At 36.5% G+C, this 25,093-nt stretch overlaps 1 protein-coding gene and 1 non-coding gene across 3 annotated transcripts in view; both read right to left on the bottom strand.

Annotated features, from left to right (window-relative positions):
• The window catches only part of CSMD3 (CUB and Sushi multiple domains 3), a 1,328,144-nt gene that overhangs the window by 1,133,485 nt on the left and 169,566 nt on the right, over positions 1-25,093 (bottom strand). For both annotated transcript variants that reach the window (XM_045286022.1, XM_030887469.2), the window contains exon 3: positions 5,348-5,460. In XM_045286022.1, coding sequence (XP_045141957.1) covers positions 5,348-5,460 — 113 coding nt within the window. The remainder of the gene's footprint in view (positions 1-5,347; positions 5,461-25,093) is intronic.
• Positions 15,807-15,913, bottom strand: LOC115868725. Its single transcript, XR_004045735.1, has one exon. It is a non-coding gene; the product is annotated as a U6 spliceosomal RNA (small nuclear RNA).

Genomic DNA, 25,093 nt, shown 5'->3' with positions numbered 1-25,093 from the left:
CTCAACCTCTCAGCCACAGGGCCCCTGGGCTCTCTGCCCTGCTGTTGACAAAGCTCCCCCAGTATGGATAAAGCCTCTGCAAGCCAGCCTCCTATCCAAAGAAGCTGAGCTTTATTCTTTCAAATTCATGGGTCCAAAGAGCCAGGCTCTACCTCAAAGTCTTGGCCCTGCTCTTGTGCTTTGTCTCACAGTGTGGAACTGGGGTGGTGGCTTTTCCCTTTGCTGGCCATTGGGTGACCTTTACCTGATTCTGAGATAGCTCACTTTTATTCCCAGCAGAATGCAATAGAGACAGCAATTTTTATTTTAAGGAATTGATTCATGCAATTGTGGGGTCAGGCAAGTACAAAGTGAGTAGGTGAAAAGCAGTCTGGAAACTTTGGCAGCCTTGGTCCAAAATGTTTAGACCAGGCAGGCTAGAAACTCGAGCAGGGTATAGATGCCAACACTGCTTGAAGCACAATTCTATCTCTATGGCTCTTATTTGTAACATTTCCTAACTTCTGATATTTATTGGAATATTATATATTTATTTGGGGGTGGAAATATCAGGCACAGATCATAGAAATATTGTTTGCAAACATTTAGAGTTAATGATTTTACACTTTACTAGAATGACTTTTCCTAATTTATAATTTGATGACAAATGCTAAGAGAAGTAAATAATTAATAAAAATTGTTAAAAGATACATTATTTCTGGAACTACTTCAATGGCTCTCTGATTGAAAGATTTGATCATCAGAATGAATTCATCATAATATTGTTTATCGATAGAATGTAACCTATGTTCAGAGAGAATAGTAGCTGCATTATAAATATTAAATATGTGTGCAAGCACATGCACACACACACATACTATCTTGTCCTTTAAATCTAAATGTCCAGATAATGAGGTAAACACCTTTTTAATCACCATATTCACTACATTTACAGAATTTGCCCTGTGTTTCAAATCATATTCTAGGCATCCTCTATATATAGTGCTATTAATTCTTCACACCACTAAGAAGTAGGTAGAGTTATTACTGCAATTTTCCAAGTTACAAAAATGAGAAGAAGATGCATTGAGTAAGTGTCCAAGGAAATATATTTAGTAAGTGGTAGGAAAAAGATGAAATTAATAAAATCAATATCAGAGGGTACACTTTATTCACTACACCTTACTTGTATCAAACTGCAGGTGTAAGAAAGTACTTTTCCTCAGTATTGTTACTTGTAGTAAGAGAGAAACATTTTCAACTAGTATAAATATCTTCATAGGTCTGGTCATTCAACAAATAAATTTTTAAAAATATCTCCCTTGTACATTGTTTAGTAACCTTCTAGGGAGCTAAAGGTACATACATATTTACATTGCAGGCATTGCAATGTAAATGTCTTACCATGATGCATGGTCCAGAGTTCTACCTCAAAGTCTGATTCAAGATATGTAAATAGACCAAGAATTGAACATCTTACCATATTCTCTGATGAATATGTTGTCTATGATCCAATTTGAATAACACTAATATACATAACAAATTTACTAATAGAATATACAAACTAACACAAATACAAAAGAGTATTTTAAGGATTAAGGCACTAGAATTAACTGAATACAGAGGGAAGGGAAGTGAATGGGATTCAGGCTTTAGGATACTGTTGAAAAGAAGGCATCCAAGTTTAAGAGCATTCCAGGTGTTCAGCTTCACAGATCGGTTTGGGTGGAAGATGTAGGGTCCAAAGGTATAAATTATGGTAACCATGGAAGAACTATCTGGTTTTAAATTATAGTGCCTTTGAAATTCAACCCTAAAATTTATGGAATTTGTGACATACCAGCTGGCATGAAAAGTGTTAATGGCCATAACAACATAAATAAATGTTTGTACCTTCTCCTTCTCTACCATGTTCTATGTAGCCGCACATGATGCAGTCATACAAATAATGTTCCAATCCCCAAATAAACTAAAACCCAAACAAAACTCACTGCCACTGAGTCAACTTGTACTTTCAGCAAGTATACGGGACAAGGTAGAAATGTCCCTGAGCGTTTCTGAGGATGTAACTCCTTACTGGAAGAGAAAATTCATCTTTGCCCACCGTGCAGCTGCTAGTTTCCAACTGGGAGCTTTTGGTTAGGAGCTCAAACCTGAACTACTAATCCACTAGGGCTTCCTCCAACACCTGGTATATCTGAATATTTAAATATATCATGCTACACAATAAAATGGATTCTTCAGATGTAATCAAGGGTAAGGACCTCAGGATAGGGAGTTGGTGGTGTTAGGTGTGATGGAGTTAACTCCGACCCATTGCAACCAAACGCACCACCGAAGGAAACACTGCCCGGTCAGCACCATCCTCATAAACGGTCCTATGCTTGAGTTCATTGTCGCACTCTCTGTGTCAATCCATCACCATGAAAGCTCTCCTCTTTTTGGGAAAGACAAAGTCAAACCTTATCATAAAATGTGCAAAGACTTAGAGTTAGGAAAAGAAAGATGAAGAACCTGCTCAGTAAATCTTAACCTGAAAATATAGGGAGTGTATTCTTTATTTTTCAATTTAATCAAATGAGCCTTGTGCAGTAGAGAGGTTTCTCCAGCTGGAGCCAGAGAAGCGTGAGGGGGAAAGGTGGAAGAGATGAGTCGTAGAAAGGAAAGCAGGAGCTATGGAAGGACGCAATATTCCCTTGTTGACTCAGAGATGCTCGATTTTACACATAGAGAGAAAGAGGTCTTTAGTAGCTAAACTTACTCCCAAGCTGATAGCGATCAAGAATTAAAGGCATGTTAGCCCTATCAATACAGGAAATAAAATCCTGCTAATGACCAGAATAAGCTGTACAGTCAATTATCCCCAAGAACCTTCGAAGGAGACATTAGCCAACCAACATTTCTATTTCTCTCTTAAAATTGGAAAACAAAAGATAAATGTCAACAGAGCTCACCTGTACTCCATTCCTATAGAACTGTGTCAATAGCTTTGCTGTCCTACGCTCTTCAGTGCCAGACCATTTGCTCTGGCCTAGCACATATCCCTGGTGGCTTACCAGATGACCAACTGATTTGTCAACTGCAAAGTCAGCAGTTCTAGCGCACGAGTTGCTCTCTGGGAAAAAGATAAAGCTCTCGATTCCTGTAAGGAGTTCATCTTGGAAATCGACAGGGGCAACTCTACTCTATCCAATGGGAGTCCTTGCAGGGGAATCAACTCCACAGTAGTGAGAACGTATATCACAAATCAAAACCCAAAGATGTTCTGCAGAATGATGCCCATGACTTAAGTACTACATGAATAGTTAAAGGACTTTACATTTATGTCTGGGCATTCCAAATATAGATTTTAAATGTTATGAAAATTATACTTAGCCATTTACCTTGAAGTAAAAAGACAGTCAGAAATTTAATGCCTGGTATATAGGGGTAAAAAAACCAGAAACATTGAAAATACCTGAGCATATTTTTCATGAAATCTGGCAATCAAGCCCCCAAATATGCTGGTATCATAATTCATCTTATGGTGTCAACATTTTTATTATTTTCAGTATTTACCAAAATAATGAATGTACCCAAAATTGTAAGAGGCACACTGGCATGTATACTTTAATTAATGGAGTGCAGGTTTTCTAAGAAGGCTTCAGTAGTATACTTTCACACTTCACTCCCACGGGTCGAGCACCATGCAACCACCACCAAGGACATTCCACTGAGTGATGACAGACACTTATTTTTTGCATTTTTCTGCCTCTTTCCGATTGTCCCCTATTATATAGATAACAGCAACCCTACCCAGTTACACCCACCACACCTGCTGCCTCACCCACAGGGTGAGTGCCACAACTTCTTTCAACAACGCTGAAGAGATGACAGATGGGTGGCAACGCCTATCCAATTGCTCTCAGCTGTTCCACATGACTTGTGCATAGAGAAACATGCACACTCCCAACCCATTAGCAAACCCACCAAGAGACAGGTGGGGAGCACACAGAGCCATGTAACTAGAGACCAGAGAAGCACCCACCCCATCTGTCCAAATAGATCAAAACAACGCAAAACAAAAACCAGTACAACCAACAAATACATCCAATAGCAAAGTCTCAGAGGTGATAAATGACTTCATACCACATGAACCAAAAAACCCCAAAACAACAAGATGGCCCAAGCAAGTGACCCAAATGCATAACCGGAAAATCTCCCAGTGGAAGAAATTGCAGTGAAACTAACTGACTAGCAGACCAGAACTTTATATTTAGGACCTCCCACAAATTAAGATGGCATTCCATGAAAACAAAAGAAAAATTAAGGAAAACACAGATAGACCTTTAAACAAGTCAGGAAAATAATACAAGACCATATTACAGTTTTAATAATCATGTGCTGTAGAAATTACCCTCCTGTGCTACTGTTATATGGTTCTCCCTTATGACTAAAATAGGCTTGCTGTGATTTCTGATGGTAAAATTGTTCTGAGGGGATAAGTTGAAATGTGATATAAGAACCCTACATGTAAGAGAAGAATTCTTCCAACTGTGTAGGCATCTTATTGTTTAATTACTTTGATTTTTTCAAAAAAAATCCACAATCTCTATCTGAAATTTTTAAGAAAATATTTTATTAATTTTAATTTTTCAGATTTTAATAAGGTGGAACATGCAGACTTTTTGCATAGTAATTCTGCCCTACAGAGCTAGGACACCATCCAGCAAGGAAAACAATATTTTCCTACAGAAGCATATGATAAAGACATTCAGTGGAATAATTAAAGATTAAAAATGACCTCTCACCCGTGAAGGTCAGGTTTTAATGGTAATGAATTTGTACCAAAATTTCAGGGTTGGGGAAGCGGGGGACCTTTGCCGTTAAGATTGTAGATATGTTACTGAAAAGGCTGGATTTACAAATTGAAGCTGTCAATGCTTATGTTTTTCTGAACTTGCTTATTCTACAGAGATATCATGTCCCCAGTTTCATTTTCTGGGAGGGCAATAAAGCAGGAAAAAGGAAAGTATGCAATTGATGATTTCTCAATCACAAATCAGATCTACTCTCTTCTCATTCTCGCATTCAATTCTCTTTAGGCAATCCCGAATTTTGTAGTACTTACATGATCTCATCTCATAATGGGATTTAAGAAAAAAAAATTGCCGTGTCTTGGCACATTGAGTAGAAACATAAAAGCCTACAGACTATATAACTTCATATATGTGAATGGTTACTGAGAAGATGCCTCCTGGGGGGACAAGATATGATAATAGCACCAGCTTGAGCTCCTTTCAGGGAGCTGATCTTCATTGCCACACTTGGAGAAGCTGGATTTGTCATTTACTTGGGCAGTATCTCTCTTTATATGACCTCCACTTACCTTCATAATATACTTTAAACCCATGAGCACTAACGGCGAAATCACTGGTCAAACGTAGTGAGAACACAGACTTGGTACTGGTCACGGGTGGTGGCAGATGGAATCCCGTTAACCTAAAAACATAAAGGGGATTCATTGTTAGAGTCATGGGCATTGTACCTAACAGAGCTGCAGGACTATTAATAGTCATCTTCTGAAGGCGACTGCCGTTTGTGGAAATACCTCTGTCTTTCATGTTATTTTGATTTGAATTTACTTATCAAAAGCAATTCTTTATACAATTTACGCACCTTACACATTTAATAGATTTGCACAAATTAATGTTCCTTTGTGTAAAAATCTGTCTCAGAAGTACTTCCAGGGCCCTCCTTAAGAGCAAGGATGGCAACACTGCGCTCACACACCTTAGACGTGATACCAGGAGACCAGCCCCTGGAAAAGGACATCCTGTTGGGTGGAGTGGAGGGTCAGTGAGAAGGCAGACCCTGGACAAGAGGGACAGACAGTGGGTGCAATGATGGGCTGACCCTGCAGTGAGCAGCCCATCGGGACCACCAAGGTGCCTCTTTACAAATGAAAGGTGATTATATTTATTACGCTCCTAATTTTTTATTAATTAAATCATTGAAAATTAACTTGTGCTGATAGTTCATTTAACAAAAATTTTCCTGAGTTTTCCCCAAAAATATTTGTTGATTTTTGCTCATAGTTTTACTTATAGATCAAACCTTGAAATCTATGAGATGATTTAACATTAACACAATTTCCAAACCCTAAAAGATAAAGTTTAAAAAGATTCTTGGAATTTAATTTTTTATGCTGATGAAAAGACAAGATTTAAAATTTCCCCCCAAATTTCCCTTTTAACAGAAATTTGTCCATCCTGTCATTATACTGTATTCTCATTAATGAGTAAGTAATATATTTAGGATGAAAATATAATAGTTTCTCTATGTTCACTGTTTTTTTCAAGCATTTGATATGCAGGGAGGACACAGATTGAAATGATCACAAGCTCCTTTAGCTTCTGTTTCCCCTCATAGTCTGAAAAATATCCAAGAACCCTATTATTTAATTTACTAGAAAGTAAAAGTATTAAATGTCTATTTGTTATTTTATTGTAAAATAACCAGAATAAAGTTGATGCGTGATAATATGAATAGTACATTTCCAGACAACATTAATTCTGACCCCTTCAAAGAAAAGGAGGAAATGCATTGCATTGCATTTCTGCAGATCTCCTTCCGGTCTGGACTGAACAAACAAATCATGTTTCCTAACAGTTACATTCACATATTGGTTTCTACAGTTAGTATTTTGAAAAATGCTGTTTTAGTTCATGAGTTTGAGGGAAATAGGCTCTCACTTAACTTTGTAGTTAAAAATGGGTGGAGTAGTTTAAAAATGTTGGTAGATAAAAGTGGACAGTGTTCTTAGATGATAAACAGTCTATTGCCACGTTAACTGCAACATGGGAATAAAATCATATTGATGAATGGTTTGTACAGTCAGATCTGTTGGCTCATTTCACCCTGGGATGAATCTTTTTCACAATTAAAAAAACAACACACTTTTATTGGCACTTCATCCACATTTCATACAATTCAATAGTTCGATTATATCAAGAAGAGTTGTACAATCTTTACCACAATCAGTTTTAGAACATTTTCCTTTTCCTCCTTAATCAATGCTATTCATGTAACTTTTTTCCATTTTGTCAAAAAATATACACACAAAAATTCACCAGTTGAACAACTTTCCATATACAATTCAGTGTCATTAATTATACTCTTTGTGTTGTCCACCGTTATTGTTAAGGCTTTCCAAATTGTTCCACCACCATGAACATGAACTGAATGACCACTAAGCAAACACTCTTCCTCCTTCAGCCATTGTAACTACAGGTCACAGGGTATTTTTCTTTTTTTACACTTTTAGTAGTTTTTTTGAGATAACAGTCACCTATTATACACTTCCGCAGTTCCTCTGTTTCTAAAAAGAGTTGTACGAACATCATCACAACCAGTCTAAAACTCCATCCCCAATCACAAATCCACTGATCGCTCCCCAATTCCCCTGGCCTCCTTCCAAAGTTTTTAAGCATTATGCATTAATTATTTGAAAATGTCCCACTGAGTTACATAGGTTTTCCAAATGTTGGCACCTTTCATCATACATACTGAAAATTACACTATAGTTTTTCTACCACTGCTAAACTCAGAAATAAAGAAATTGTCAAGCTTACAATATCACTTATCTTTGAAAGCTCATTATATTATTGAAAACAAACCTTGCCAGATGGCTTCCTTGAAGTGCCAAACTCACACATGTATTAGCTCAACTCTACCTTCTCATGAAAACCATCAACTTTTGTATGTACCAGGTATGTTCTTTGCATGTTTTCAATTTCTTCAGATTATTGAAAGTAGAGAAAATATATATGTATATATAGTGGAACTGGTAGAATATATATATATTAACAAAACATATATACACAAACTCTCTACAAGCTACTTAGATCTTCCAATATAATTGCATTCTATGTTTTTCTTATAGTTATGCCAACTTACAGATATATTTCAGGACTACATTATAAGGTGCATGGAAGTTTTATATGATTATATATATTTACATGGTTATATATTCCTGGTATAATGAACATTTTGTAAGATGACATTCTATTTCTATATTGATTCCATTTTAAATCTTATCTGACAGTAATATGTCTAAAAATTTCATTTATTAGCTTTGGGCTGATACCCTTTTTATTTTCACCCTTTTAATATATTTTAGCTTTTCAGATGTACCACTTAAAACTTATTCAGATCTTTTTTTAAATTTCATATTTCTTTTTACCTTATTTTTAAAACAATATTTTCAAAAATAGTAGAGATGATTCATTGTGAAACAGTTTCCCTCTTAGGAAAAGCTTGTTTCTGCAGATATTTTAAAATAGTGAGCATGTAGTGGCATGTTGTGAAATGGGATATTTAACTATTTTTATTCTTTATTCCAATAAATGAGAGAAGGAAATATACATCTCTAAAATTAATTTAATGTGACAGCTGTGTCCCTAAGTGGATTTGTACGAACTCGTACTAACTTGTTTGACTCCCTCTCATAGAGCATTGCATTCAAAATTAATCTCTTACAAATATAACTATCACTAACGTCTAATTTCGATAAGGTTTCTATGTAATTTCATATTTATGTATGTGTTTTTATTAAGCAGGCTCTCTTCCTTTATTGGACCATGATCTTCATGAATTCAGAGACATGTCTTTCATTTAGCACTCCTCAGTGCTTGCATTTCCTACAAGTAATAGCATAGTAGTGGACCTCAAAAATGTCTGCTCATGAACTTGAGGGGATTGGGAAATATGAGTGCTTTCACAATACTTTTTTCCATCAGTATTCTCAAGAATCACATGTAACAATATTCTCAAGTATTACATAAATGTAAAGGAACTCCAATGTAATAAAATATATGAGCTATTAAGAGACTCATTTAGAAAAAATTATTTGTTAATAACTTCAAATTTTAAATGGGTATCATAGATCTTATGCATATCTTGTTGAAATATCTTTCAACTATTTTATAGTAAATCTTATTTCTGGTTAAAGCAAATACTATTTTCATTTAAAAATACATTATGAATTCATAATACTTAAATAAAGTGTTTAATTAAAACCTAACAATTTTGTAGATAATTTACAAGCTTTCCTACAAAAAAGATGTAAATAGTATCTAAGAATAATTTACATACATTCTCATGTTTATTATGTTGAGTGATATATAAATATATTTGTATTTGTTATTGGATTATATTACCAATGAGAAGTTTTCATCTTTAAATGTAATAAAACTGGATAATTAATGATATCATATGTTGCTCTGAAGAGAGTGCTAAAGTCTGTCTTAAAAAAATGAAGAAACTACATCTTAGAAATGATTAGTAATATCTTTACATTTGTACAGATGGTAGACACTACAAGCCCATGTATCTTGTGACTTTTGACTCCTATCCATTTACTTTCCATTTTGACTTCCCTTTCTCCATGAGAGAAGGCTGTACAACTAATTCCTATGTTTTCCCACAGGGTTGTTTAATAAATATTTGGACTAGACAAGAATATAACTTAACCCAAAAGTTGTTTTGACTAGTTAAAACTACTTAACTGTGCCAAGGTTATAAAGAACTTTGAATAAAAGCTTTTACTGCAATGGAAAACTATTGTATGACTCCCTGTTAATACCTGTGGTAGTTACATAATCTGGTGTCAATTTGAGCGGATTTAGAGTGAAGGGGTGGAGTTTGGCCTGTCAATCAAGATATAACCAACGAGGTCTCTGCATGGGCATGACTTCTAGGAATTCTGGGAACTCCTGTATTTCCTCCTTGGAGGTGGGAGACACCTCTCTCTCTACTCACTCCCCGAGAGACGCTCTACTGAGAAGACACATGATAGTACGCTGATAGACCCCTGGCTGATTATCACATGTGGGGCTAATTGAAAGGCGGAGGGATAAAGGGGTGGTGAGCCTCACCTTTCTAGTTCTCGGGTCTCTTGCTTTGTGATGGTCCCACCAGGATGCAGCTGCCTTAGCAGCTCCCTGCTTCAGCTTGCAAGATTGACATCCTACAAGACATCCCCAAGGAGAAGCCACATGGACCTATCCTGATGCAGCCCTGGGTGCTGGAGCAGCCGTGTGGAGACCCCTGCTAGTGCTGAGATGCTTATTCATTTACTGACTCAGCTTTCCTCCTGCAGTTGGCATCATTGCCTCTGTTTTGTGAGGTGGAGGACTTTGTGGACTGGTGTTGGGTTAATGTGTTAATGTTGGACTTGTGGGCTTGGGCAGCATTGGGTTGGGATGTTTTCGTGATGCACACTTTCTTTACATAAAACTCTCTCTTATACGTGAGTCGCCGTGGATTTGTTTCTCCAAAGTACCTAATACACCTGGGAACTGGAGAAGCCACATGGAAACCTCTGCCAGCCCTGAAATGCTTGCAATGCTCACTCCCTGTGAGACATTTCTGAGGAAAATCGGGTCCTTAAATAGGTTTAGGACACAGAAGCCACGTGAAGCTACCCTGAGGCAGTCAGAGTTTCTAAGCTGAAGGAACCACATGGAGGGGGACCCCTGCCAGCACTGAGATACTTCTACCACCACTGGATCCAAAAGACTTGGCACCGACTGGCCTGTGATTGTCCTGCATTCAGCATCATTGCATGTGTTTTGTGAGTTTGAAGTGGACTTTATAGATTGGTATCGACATATACGGGATAATGTTGGACGTGATCTGGACTGGGCTGGGATGTTTTCTCAATATTCAGCCAAAACCAGTGAATGGTGAAACGCAGGGACAATGGTGAGAATTTCTAATGAAGGTAAATTCATTAAAAGGAAAGGGTGCCAGTTAATGTGTGTTTGTGGGAGTAATGATAAACCAACTATAGGGTCAGAGAAATGACAATTGTTCTTATGACATAAACTCATTGAAAAAATTAATGTATTTTCAAATTTTATGGGCAAATTCTCACATTTACTTTTATTAATACTATCTGAAGTGTATATTTAGTACAAAATTGGAGCGCTCTCTCTTGATGTAAATGTTCACTTGTTTAGTCATAGAAATTTCTCATTACTCATACTAAGATTTCTGGGTATGATATGGTCTAAATTTTTGACTAGGCAATTCTTTTAAAATGGTGCAAGTGAAACATTTGATATTCCCTGCTGAAACAAGCTAGTAACCTAGTTAATTTCTAAACAAACAAGAGAACCACAGGTACAAGTTGATGTTGAAAGTCATGACAATTCTGTGGGAATAAGTCATGCATATGCTATTGTTACTGGGGTACATGAAGCACAGTACAATAATCCATGGTTATGTTAAGATGCCTGTAATTGTAATATTGCAAGAAACATTGGCGATATTTGAATAATTATATAATTTGCTGAAAGTAAATAAGCTGAAGCTTCTATTAGAATATAAAATTCCACAAAAGTATATTAGATATGAGAAAGGAAAATTCACAATGTTAGGAAAATGTATTGGGCATAGATATAGATCTGAATATGGATACAGACCAACAAACATAAATATTCAGATATGTATATATATATATTAGTCAATATACATGATATAGAAAGAAGTGTAGGTATCCAACATTCATTTTCAGTCTTCTATGCTCTGCACCATATAGAATAGACTGCAATCTCTGAATTTACTTCTCAGAATCTCGCGTTGTCAACAGTACTTCCTATTAGAGTCTGTCCGTGAAGACACTTCCTGAAGATCTGTAGTGTGGATGAAAGCATGAGCCATTATTATGGTTGGGGCTCCACGGAGGAGATGCAAGGACTTCGGCAGATATTAAAGGCGAGGTCTTTCATGAACTTCAAAAAATTCTGGCTCAAAATACACATTTGGGACTACAAACAAGTGAGGTCATCACTGGAATTTCCCTACAATTTCTAGAAATTCCTGATTTCTTATAGTTAATTAGCTTCCCTCTAACCTTCACTTCCCACTCTTCGAATGGCATGTCTGCCTGCTGGAATCCTTTCTTTCTGACTTTTTTTCTTTTTCATCTGAACCATGGAGTATACAAAAAGATGATAAAAGCACTGTCCAATAGAGGGAAAGTTTCCATCCTTCAAAAGCAGCTTGTCTTTGTGTATGATATGTGTGCCACTATTCTTAACTCACAATTATGGAGACACCTGCTTCGCCCAAATTATTTTTTTCTAGTGACTTTGAGATGAGAACTAATATTTTCACAAAGATCTAGGCAATATCTGACTGGTGCTGTGGCTGTCGCAGATACTCAGTGACAGCCCTTTGGTTCTCAAGCATGGCCACTTTGTGCATTGGAATGAAACACTGCTGCTTCCTAAGCCAGCTTTATGCTTCCTGCTCTTTTTGAATCCATTGTGGTGGCTGTGGTGGCAACCCATTCCAATGAGGATGTCCCTTGTTTTCTTTGGCTCTTTGCTTTAGCAGACAGGTGGTCTGTCCTCAAGACAGGTGCGGTAATTCCATAATTGTCAATTTAAGGATTAAGCATGTAGGGGTAGAGGCTAGCTGGTCAATCGGGATGTAGCCAATGAGTCTTCTGTGTGGGCATAGCCTTCCCCTAAGGATTCTGGGAATTCTGGTATTTCCTCCGTGGAGGTGGGAGACTCTCTGCTCACACCCTGGGAGACATAGCAGCTGACAAGACACATGGACCCACCCTGATGCAGTCCTGGGTGCTGGAGAAGCCATGTGGAGACCCTGCCAGCGTTGAAATGTTTCCAATGCCTCTGGATGCAAAGACTTTCTACCCACTGGCCTGTGATCTTCTACATTCGGCATCATTGCATGTGTTTCGTGCGTCTGAAGATGTTTTTATAGATTGGTGTCAGACATATAGGCTAATATTGGACTTATAAACTTGATCTGGACTGGGCTGGGATGTTTTCTCAATGTTCAATTGCTCTTGTATATAAATCTCTTTTTATACACATATGTGTATCCATGGATTGGTTTCTCTAGTCTACCCAGATTAACACATGTTCAAAGTAAGTAAGCTGAAGTCTTGCCATTCTAATGTCTGGCACATGCTAAATTTTATTTTTACTCTACTATTTCATGATAAACTTACTAAAGGCTCATTTTTTGTAGTAAACACACTCAAATAATTCATGGTTATTCTGGACTATACTGGCTATAGTTAACCCCAGTTTTATAGTTTCTAAACATTTATTTTCTCCCACCCCTTGTGTTCACTTGCTTGAAAAATTTAACAATTGTAAACAAAAATAGTTTCTATTCCTTGAACAAAAGTAACTTTAGATAAATTAATCCAACTACATCCTTTGACACTCTTTTACACATCGAGTGGTATCATAGAAAAACTGAAGGGGATCTGTTGGTGCTACAGGGGAGGCTTTGGGCAGCTTTTGGTCTGAGGTTGAAATCCATCAGCTGTTCCACATCAGCTAGATGAGGTGGTATGTTCTGATAAAAACGTACAGGCTCAGCAACCCTAACAAGGTAACTAGAGTCAGAATCCTTCCAATGACATTTTTTTTTTTAAATGGGAAGGTTTAAAGCAATAAACCCGGTGTCACAGTGGATTAAACAATCAGCTACTAACAGCAGTCAGCCTTCAAACATACCAGCCTTGACTCCAGAGAAGGATCAATTTGCTGGCTCCTGTAAAGATTTACAGTCTCAGAAACTCTGTGAGTAGTGCTACTCCGTCCTATAGGGTCACTATGAGTTGGAATAATATTTTTTTTCCTAAATCAACTTTATTGCGAGCTCTGACAGATATCATACCATCCCATAGTTCAATCCCATGAAGCAGTCTTGCACAATTGCTACCACAATCAGTTTCAATACATTATCTTCCTTCTTGAATTCCTCCTTGATTTCAGCACCTCTTTACCTCCTGTCAAACCCTAACACCCGCCCCCACTCCGAATCCTTCTACTGCTTATTGTGGCTAAAGCTTCATTCACCTGGCTTTCAGATACTGAAAAACAGAAAAACAAATAGCAAAAATTCAAGAGGCCTACCCATAATGACAAAATGCATCACATATAAACCCCAATATCAAAAACAAAAACAAACAAACTATTGAAAACCAAATCCTGCCCAAAGTCTATCAGAAGGGTATCTTGTGACAAGGTTTTAACCGTTCAAGTCAGTTTTACCATTTTGATCTCTGAGAGTGGTCTCTCCAATGCTCTCTGTTTGGTAACTAGTTTATTTCCATCCCTCAATTATGGGTAGAGGGAAATCATAAGAGGCTTATTTCTTGTGTGGATCTTGCAAAGGTATCTTGGGCTTCCACTGTCATCCATAGCCTTCTGCAAACTAGAATTTCACAATATAAGCGCTTATGCTATCCCCTCCTTTGGTTTTGGATTACACAACTTAAAATCTTTGGGGTGTAGGTATGCTACTTCCATGTGGACTTATTGACAGCTCCCTTACATGGCTGCTCATTTGGAATCAATTTATTGATGGTGGGTTTATTGTGGTTTGGCTTAGAGTTATAGAAAAATTTACTATCATTATAGAAAGATTTATTTCTAAGAAAAACTTGACAAATATAATTAGATAGTTCTATAATACATTAGTCAACATTTTCTTCCTGAATTACCCCATTATTAGTACAACAAACTTGGAGAATTATGACTAAATCCCATAATCAAATATATGCTACTGTGTTTTTTCTCATTTTAGTGTCTCCTCGGTTATACGCATTCCTAGGATCTTCAATTTATCTGTCTATCCATACACACACAAAGTTGTAGTATAAATTCATAATGGTTTTTTTTTTCTGGAATGAAAAGAGCCATACATCTTGAGATAAACAGTAAAAAGGGGCTCAAAAAAATCATGGAAAAATGAAACGAAAAGATTTGGGGATTTTTCCATGAACTTTTTGAGCCTTTCTCTCTGTGTGTATGTCTGTGTTTCTGTAAAAACTATTATTAACACATTATTTTCTTAAACTATATTTAAGGAAATACTTTAAACAACAAACAAAAGAGGGTTTAATTACATTCCCAATCTTCGTTAACTTTTGTTAACTAGAGAGAGAAAGAAGAACAGGGAGAGCTAGAAAAAAAATAAGAGAGAGAGGAGGACATTGTGTCTTTAGAAATTCAGGATTCATAAAATTGAGCCAAGCTATTTCTCCCTGCGAACATCACTCAATCTTATTTTGTACATTTTGAAGGCATCAAACAAAGGATTGCATGCATCTTATATGAATTTTACTTCCTCTTTATGGAGCATCTATATTCTGAGAGGAAAAATATTAACTTGACAAATGCAGTTGGCTGCTTTTCCCGGTATGGACAACTGCCTAGCATGCATATCTTATCCACATTAGGAAGAATTTAACTCAAATTGTATTGCTCTTTTCTTTCCAGGAAATCATTGCCAATTAACACTGAAACTTCCAAATTTAACAAAACATGAACTGGACACAATTTATACAATTCATCGATGCACTTTAAATATAGAGATTTTAGAAATGTGGAACTTATTTGCCTATTTTCTCCAATTATTATTGACTCTCCTTTTAGATAAGTGACTGTACATGTAATTAAAAAAAATAGAAAATCTATACCTACCTAATTATCTTATTTGTGATAGATTCCATTGATAAAGAGAGTATACATTTTAGTAAACCTAACATAATAATTAAAAGTTCAACAACATGTATTTAGATATTTTCTTTTTTTTTTAATTTTTTGTTGATATTTTCATGTATTAAGAAGATATACTATATTTTAACAAAAGGCCTCACATCTGAGAGTTTGAAATAAGATTTTATGATAGCAATAAAGGAATACAGTTGAACTGAGTTAATTTAAACTTAAGGAGTTTAGTTGATAGTAAAAAATTAACACTTTTTAGAATAGTTTTATTTGCGCTTTTTTTTTAATATGGAACGCTTCATGAATTTGCGTGTCATCCTTGCGCAGGGGCCATGCTAATCTTCTCTGTATCGTTCCAATTTTAGTATACGTGCTGCCGAAGCGAGCACTTGTTTGCGCTTTTGTCTTTTTTTGTCTTTTCTTTTTTCACAAAACTCTGGTATTCAATTGCCCAAATTTGTAAAACTTACTTTAACAAGCTGAAATAATTTTTAAATATCTCCCAAGAGGCTGGACAAATTTCTAATAAAAATTCCACTGCTCTTTTTTGGGAAAAAAATGTATTACTTTTTATGGTAAACATATCTAAGTCCATGGAGCTGGTGACTGGCATAGCAGTCTGTCATTTATTAACAACACAATGTCCTTGTTAGTTGAATAAAATCATAATTTTTCTTTATCACTGGAATATGTCAGAAAGAAAATATCAATGTGAGTTGTAGACATCGATTATACATGCAGTCATTTACCCAGATACTTAATTACTGGATTTAGACATGACTTATGAATTAATTTAGACAAATGTTCGTTTTTTTCTCAGTCAAATGCAGATTTATTTAATCTGTTATTCAAGATACTATGTATAGGTCAAAGCCAAATATTTTAATTTAGTTTACTGGTAAAGTACCCTGGTACACAGTTATAAGTTGTTTTACTTTTTATGATGTATTTTTTAATCACTTTTTTGTATTATCAAGGTAAAATAATTGTAAACGGTTTTTTCCCACGTCACAAAGCTAAAGATGATTAAGTCTAGTAGATAGTAATGATGCCCTAGGAACTCTGGGTTTACATGTTAAGTTATTAAGGACAAGGTCAATAGTTCAAAACCACCAGCCACTTCTCAGCAGAAAAACTAGAAAGGGTTCCAGTCTCAGGCAGAACACAGTTAGTTCTACCCCATCTTCAACTCCGGTCCCCATGAGTTGAAATCAACTCCGTGGCACCGAGCTGACCAAACTTCCTCCAATTCTGAGGCAGCATTCTTCTTCACAGAGTGCAACTTCTAAGATTATTTGATCAGATGAGCACAGTGAAAGATACAACCCTAGCATACACCTTCTCAATTTTAAACCACACACTTGGTTTGTTTGGATGACTGCTTATTAGTCTGTAGCAGGGGTGAGGGGTCTTTTTTCTTACCAAGGGTCATTTGAGTATTTATAATGCCATTCTTGGGCCATACTGGTCACACATGGAGTTCCCGGATGGCTAACATACTGGTTGGAATTGCTTTTCTTATGTAAGGCTGGCCTTTTATGCCGTTGGGTCAGATCTTCTTTGCCCTTGTATACAGGTTCCACCTGAGCACAGTTATGTGTTTGGGAATCCTCATTCTTCACAATGTTACTGATAGTTTGTTAGGTTCCATGATAGAATGCCACAGTCAATGAAACACATGGAAATATCTGTCTTGATTCTCTGATAGAAGCAATGATATATCCAAAATTCTTCTGAATTATGCTTGAACTTCTGACTGTTCTTTGTCAATGTGCTACTATAACTTTTTGAAATACTTCAGCAGAATTTTTCTTGAAGTTTTGTGTTAATGACATTGTTCAATAAAAACCCCATTCTGTTGAATCACCTTTCTTTGGGGTGGGTATGGGTAGAGATCTCCTCTAGTCATTTGGCCAGGTATCTATCTTTCAAATATATTGCATAGATAAGTGATCATCTCAAACACTACATCTGTTTAGTGAAACATCTCAGTTGGTATTCTCTCAAGCATGTTCTTCTCCTGTTTTTGTGGGGTTTTTTTTCTTCTAAAACTGCACATTTCATTATACTACTTTACTTTGTCTTCTCAAACTGCCTTTTGAAATTTTCTGTTCAGTTTTTAATTTAATCAGGAAACACCAAAATGGATGTCAGAAGAGACATTTACAATTGTGTTTGAACTTAGAATAGTTAAATTTAAAGAAATAAACTATGAAGTCAAGAGGCTGAACGAAAGAGAGATATAGTACACTTGAACCCTAATTATGTGATTTTAATGGTAAAATAAAGCATACATCTTATATAAATGTATAGTATAATATAAATTCATTTTTTATATATATACACACAAATCCAAACATTGCTTCTCTCATTATTTTTGTTGCTGCTGTGGATTTCAACTCCTCTCATTAACTCTTGGTATATTTGAATGTTCATTGTCTCTTATAGGCACTTCCTTGATTTTCCCTTATCATTATACCCTTCTGCTTTCGGTCTTGCCTGCTGGCCAGACTGTTCATTATGAACTCTGATTTTGAAAAAAAAAAAAGAATTCCAACTTATCTTTTAATGTTGAATAAAGACCTCTTCACAATAAATTCTTCATCACAATCACTTTGGTTTTCTTCTACATTTGCTGCTTTTAAATCAATGGAAAGGCATTGAGTATTTCTTTGCACTAAACTCCACTGCCATCAAGTTCATTCTAACTCTGTTGACTTGAAATAGTATTTCCTAGACTGTATCTTTACAGGATGATGCAACTTCAACTTTCTGCACGGGAGCACTGGCGAATTTTAAGTCATGGACCTGTAGTTAGTAGTTCCATGCTTAGTTCATAGTACTACCAGGGATCCTTTGGCATGAATTTAAGTAAGGTTAAATAAGAGCGGTATGTATCTATTCTGTCTTACTTAAAATTTTTCATTTAAACATATAAACACAGAGTCAGGAAAAGATCATGTTCAAATCCCAAGAAGTATTTTTACTTGTATTCTAAAAGTCCCCCTGTAGGTCTCTGAAAGTGGCAATTCACACATATTAGGCAATGTGTTATCTTCTTATTGTATGCCACTGAGTTGAAACCATCCCTTACAGATCATATAAGACATAGTAGGATTTTATTGGCTGTAATTTTTATGAGTGCAGATACTCCTTAGACCCGCCTGTGGATTTTAATTTTTGTCTGAAGCTTCAGTTAGCAGCAGATGGCTTGACCATTACACCATCGGAGCTTTAGTACTCCTCTATTGTTTCCATAACCGCACATAACATAATATGATGGCCCAAGAACAATTGTGAGAATATCACAGTACTAGTCACTGTTTTGTGTTGTTGTTCCTAACACCAATAACATACTGGATATAACCTATGTTTTTGAAATAGGCTTTAACCATTTTAACCAGCTTAGTTTTAAGGTTAATCTTATTTCTTATTCCCTATATGTAATACAAATCCTATCTATTTGACCATTTGAAAAAAAATTACATAACCCGGACAATCATACATTAATACAGAAAATCCATAAATTTAAAATTAAAATGTGATAAAAACACATATTTCATTTGCCTACTTTAGTGTTCAAACCAGCAGATCTATTTTAATTAATGAAATAATGGTGAATTTTACCAATTATTAATCAAGTGTCCAGCATATATAATGTCAATATTTTTATTATATCATGGATTTTTGTACTATTCCCTTTTGCACATAGAAAAAGCAAATACCTTTTGCTAAAGGGAAGGGAAATATTTTGCTAAAAGTCACTGTTGTAGTTACATAACTTGGTGTCAATTTGGGATTTGATAGGATTAAGAATGAAGGGGTGGAGTCTAGTCTGTCAATCAAGTTTTAGCCAATGAGGCATCTGTGTGGGCATGGCCTTCTCCTGAGGATTCTGGGAAATCCTATTTTTTCCTATGTAGAGGCAGCATATTCTCTCTCTGTTCACTCCCTGAGAGACACTTTATTGACAAGGCATATGGTGCTAAGCCCTGGATCTGGAGAAGACACAAGGACCTATCCTGATGCAACCAGACCTCTGGAGCAGGAGAAGTCAGGTAGAGACCTCTGCAAGCAAGTAAATGCTTACAACACCACTGGATCCACAAGACTTCCAACCACTGATCTGTGATCCTCCTGTATTCAGCGTCACTGCATATGTTTTGTGATTCTGAAGAGGACTCTATAGATTGGTATTAGACATGTGGGCTACTATTGGACTTAAGGACTTGATCTGGACTGAGCTGGGGCATGTTCTCAATAGTCAATTGTTCTTGCATATAAACCTCTTTCTTATTCACATAAGAAACTCTATGAATTTGTTTCTCTAGTCTACACAGACTAACCCAGTTGCATGAACTTAAATGGCAATATCTGAAGCAAAGACCATGTTCATGTTCTATTCTATAGGCTCCCTATGAGTTGGCATCAACTCGATGCCAGTGACTTTGGGTTTTGGTTGGTATGAGAACACTAACTAGTTTTGCTAGTTAATGAGTTGGTCAACTTACCAAAATTATTCTGACATTGGAAAATAAGGTGAATGCTTAACTAGTCCATGACTTTGATGATTAAATTATCTTGTCCTGCATAGTTCCAGAGGGTAGCATATTAAAGTCAGAGATTTATTAATAAGGGTGAGAAAGAGGATCTAGAAGAAGTAATACTGACTATTACTTTAAGAAGATTGGCTGTGAAAGGAATATGAGTTATAGGATGGTTGACATTCTTCTTGGTAAAGGACAAGCTTAATTATAGACATGATGATGGAGACTTTAAGGTACTGAATAATCATATAATAACGATTAAGACACAGAGGCCAGCATTTTAAAATGATCACCACTAATGTTTATGGAAAATTGTTCTTGTGCCAAGAGCTGAGTGAATGTCTCACATTTAACCCACAAAACATTATGATAATGGCCTTATCCTATAGTTAGAGTTCATGTGACTAAAATGTACTTGCCGTTTTAAGATCTTCACACTATTCTTACCACACCTGTGATATTATGGGATGAAGGGGAAGGAAACAGAGACCCCTGGAATAAAGTATAGTCAACAAAGATTGACTTCTCAACAAATAACATTACTACAAGAATAATGCTGCTGAGAAATAAACTTAAAATAATTTTTATAATATTGAAAATGGACCAACTTTTGAAAAATATAGTTAAGTGAAAAAAAGACAGAACAGTGTGCAGTTAATAAAGCTTCCTTCAACTTACAAATAGAGTATGTTCAATAATAATGCTGACAAAAAGCATGACGGTAAATTGTGACCATATTTAGCAGGGAATCTTATGAAAAGAACCAAAGGATTGAACTGCAATGGACAATTAGGGTCCCAGGATTATTGCACAATCAAGTATGGAGAATGAATGAAAGTAGGTATGTAGGAATTGAACAATATTTTTGGAATGATTATTTTTCAACATACTATCATAACATTACAAAATACTTGACATTGACTTGAGTTGGCCAACAGGGGTTGGATTCTGAAGGTGAAATTAGGGAGCAGCATAGCATTTGATAATGGGTTTTTCAGTGATTTTGAGAGTACATTACAAGATTTAATTATAAAAAAGTGGCTAACAGATAAGAATGTTAGTGAGTGTGCACTATAATGAATACTGGCAAACTTCAGAAATATCACAAAAAATAGGAAAAAGAGAAAAGAGCTCAGCATGATTTGCAAACATCAAAAGAAACAGTGTTTAGGGATAACAGTCTTCCAAATGGGAAAAGTCATCTTCTCCAGACACAGTATTATGATAAATCGTCTCAATGAATATTAAAAACATCAGGGTACTATAAAGAATCATCCTCAATACATTTTAAAACATCTGCATTTTACAAATATTGTTTCAGATCACAACTGAGATAGTTTATTGTGCCAGCCTGGCTGATAAACGCAGGTGGGATTGACTGAGGGGCTGAGAGATGGATGGCTTGGTGAGCCTTGCCTTTCTTGTCTCTCGCTCTGTGATCATCTGACCAGTGTGCGGCTGGCTGCCTTGCTTGTTCTGTGCCTCAATTTAAAGGCTACACTGCCTGTGGTACGCCTAGCCTGTGGACTGTGTCGCTGTAAGTTGAGGTCCCTTTAAGACATCTCTGGAGCTGGGGACTGGCGGTTGGTGACCTGCCTTGTGATTGGCTGCTGTGCTGACATAGCCTAGCTCTCTCTACAAATAGAGGAAGATCTGGCATCAGACAGAGACTTGAAGGACTGCTAGTCTCTCAACTTTCTCTCATGGACGTGAGTTGCACTAAGCCATTTATAGTGCTTTCTAATTTAACTGTTTATTTCTTGTATTGTATATTTATCTGTATATGATTTAACAGTTCATTTCTCGTTATATATCTAATTATCTTTATAAATAAATATATTATATTATCAGGAATTTGGTTTTATCTCTCTAGAGAACCCTGTCTAACACAACAACAAAACAAAATTATCATTTAACAACTGGAAGAACAAAGGAAATAATCAAATACATGGACATTCAACAATGTCCTGCTTTAAAACGACTTGATAATGGAAGAAATAAAAAACTGAAGTATTACATGCAAGGATACGTGCACACACAGTGACTAAGTACTGGGCAAATTGGGCCATTTGAATCCACCAGTCACGTTATGTGAGGTGACATTCTGCTCATATCAAGATCACACAGAGAGTTCTCCTGTGTCCTGCAGAGCCCTGTGAGTCAGAACCACTGGAGGGAATAAACCTATAATAGAAAGAGAATAATTTCTCAACACAGTTAAGGGGCATTACTCTAAAGGCTAAACAAGGAGAACTGACAGCATTCTTCTTGATTATTGGAACCAAACAAACATGCCAGTGATCGCCACTTCTATAATGTGTTGTAGGGCAACAATGGGGAATGGGAGGCATCCAAATGGATCAGTAAGAAGCAGCCCTATCTCTATTTGCAGATAACATGAAAATATAGAAAATATAGAATATCATGAAAATATAGAAAATCTCAATGACTCGACTAGAAAAATTTTGGAACTAACTAAATGAATCAGCAAATTGGCAGGATGAAAAACCAACATACCAAAAATCACTATCCATCCCTAAAGAGCAGTGATAAATGTATGAACCACACAATCCCATGAGAAGAGTTGGAGGAAATTATGCTAAGTGAAGTGAAGGGAGACACTGAATGGTGTAAGATATGAAAATAATAATTTATAATTTAGCAAGGGTTCACTAGGGTGAGAGGGTGGGGGAGGGAGGGAAAAAAGGGTGCTGACAGCAAGGGTTCAAATAGAAAGAAAGTGTTTTGAAAATGATGATGGCAACAAATGTGCTTGATACAAGTGGTGTATGCATTGTTACATGAGCACCCAATAAAATGATTCATATATAAAAAAATTCAGTCAGATTTCTTTACACTAACAAACAAATCAAAAATCAAACACTGCAATCAAGTCAATTCTGAGTCATAGGGACTCTACAGAGGACTTGCTAGGCTATAAATCTTTAAGGGAGCAGATATGGGTGAAGCAAATATAGGACACAAACACAGTGGAGAACCACTCAGTGCTATCGAATAATGATTCCGAAAACACCCCAAAACAAGAATTAAACCTGGGAGACTTTATACACAGTGAAATTAGTAACTCACAAAAGGAAAAAGATGTATGATAAAACTATTTTTATATGTCAAGAACAATTTGCATACTAAAAGAAACATTCATAGAAAGAATTCTGTGTTTGGGTTGACTAAAGAAATCAATTCATAGACACGTCTGTGTATCAGAGAGGACTCTACATCAAAGAACAAGTGTATATTAGAGAAAACATCCCAGCCCAGTCCAGGTTAAGTCCATAAATCTGATATTAACCTATATGTCCATTACCAGTCTGTAAATTCTTCTTTAGACTCATGCAGCACATGCAATGGTGCAGAATGCAGGAAGAAAGATCACAGGCCAATGGGTGGAAAGTCTTATGGATGCAGTAGTGGTGGAAGCATCTCAGTGCTGGCAGGGGTCTCCACGTAGATCCTTCAGCACAGAGGCTCTAGCATAGTTCCATGTGTCTTCTCAATAGGAATGTATCTCAGGGAGGGTGCGTGTGATCTGCCTCCAATGAGCTATTTATCTCCTTCAGGCCTCCAAATGAGGTCATCAAGCTGACAGGCTAACCTCTACCCCTTCACTCTTAAGTCTCTAATTGACAACACATTATATAACTATCACAGATTCCAAGTCACAGTGACCTTATTTATGTACAATGGAATGAAAAACTGTCTCATCCTATTCTATCCTCACCATCATTGCTATGTTTAAACCTGTCACTTGGCTATCAGTTTGTCATTCCGTGGTGATACCATGTTGCTATCATGATGGAAGCTACACCATTGGTGTTTTAAATACCAGCAATCATTAATGCAGATACATTTTAGCGGTACTTCCAGAATAAGACAGATTGGGAAGAAGAAACAGGCACTTCTTAAAACAAACAAACAAACAAAGAAAAATTGGCCAATGAAAATCATATGAATAGTAATGGCTTCATGATCACTCATTACTTGTCATCAAGTCAATTCTGATTCGTGGTGACCCTTTAGAACACAGTAAAACTGACTCCAAGACTGTAAATCTCTATGGCAGTACATATCTTCATTCTTCTCTTGTGCACCAGCTGATGGTCTAGAACAGGCAACCTTGCATATGGCAGACCAGTGTGTAGCCCTCTACATCTCCAGGACTTTTAGTTGTTAGGTGCTATTGCCTGGTTCTGATTCATAGCAACCATATGCACAGCAGAACCAAACACTGCCTGGTCCTGCACCATCCTCACAATTGTTTTATTTGGGTCTATTGTCGAAGCCACCGTGTCAGCCCATATTGTCGTTTCGTCCTCTATTTTGCTGATCTTCTACATTACCAAGTATGATGTCCTTTGCCAAGACAGATTTGTTTTCTGTTTTGGCAGTTCATGGTACTATCAACATTCTTTAGCAAAACCATATTTCAAATTCATTCTTCTTCAAGCTTCATTATTCTATACCCAACTTTGATATGTATATGGTACTATTGAAAATACTAGATTGGATAAGGCACACCATAATTCAAAGGCATCAGTTCTTCTGTGGTTTACCTTTACACTGTCCCAATTTCTCATGAAAACTTCATTTTTTGAGTCTGAAGTAACTTAGTCTTCAAAGAAACATCCTTGATCTTTAAAACTTTAAAGATGTCTTGTGCAGGAGATTTACCCAATGTGCCATTTATCTCCTGGCTGTAGTTTTCATGCTTGATATTGATTGTGAGTCTAAGAAAGAATGAAATCCCTGACAGTTTCAATCGTTTGCCATTTATCATGTGTTGTGAGGATTTTTATTTTCTTTGCATCAAGTACTGATCCATACAGAAGTCTACAATCCTTGATGTTCATCAGTAAGTGCTTACTGTGATAGGTGTTTTATGTGCTAACATGGCACCCATAAGAAGTGGGTGTTTATGGGCCCCACCAAACTCAAAGGACGATGGCCCAGCTCGGAGAGCCCAGTGTACAGAGAGGACTGTGTGGCTGCCCCCACGGCGAGATG

The sequence above is a fragment of the Echinops telfairi genome, unplaced genomic scaffold (assembly GCF_000313985.2).
Source record: "Echinops telfairi isolate 266 unplaced genomic scaffold, ASM31398v2 ScPeMD7_1;HRSCAF=3_0, whole genome shotgun sequence".
Classification (NCBI taxonomy): domain Eukaryota; kingdom Metazoa; phylum Chordata; class Mammalia; order Afrosoricida; family Tenrecidae; genus Echinops; species Echinops telfairi.
This window is presented reverse-complemented; position numbering and strand designations above follow the sequence as displayed.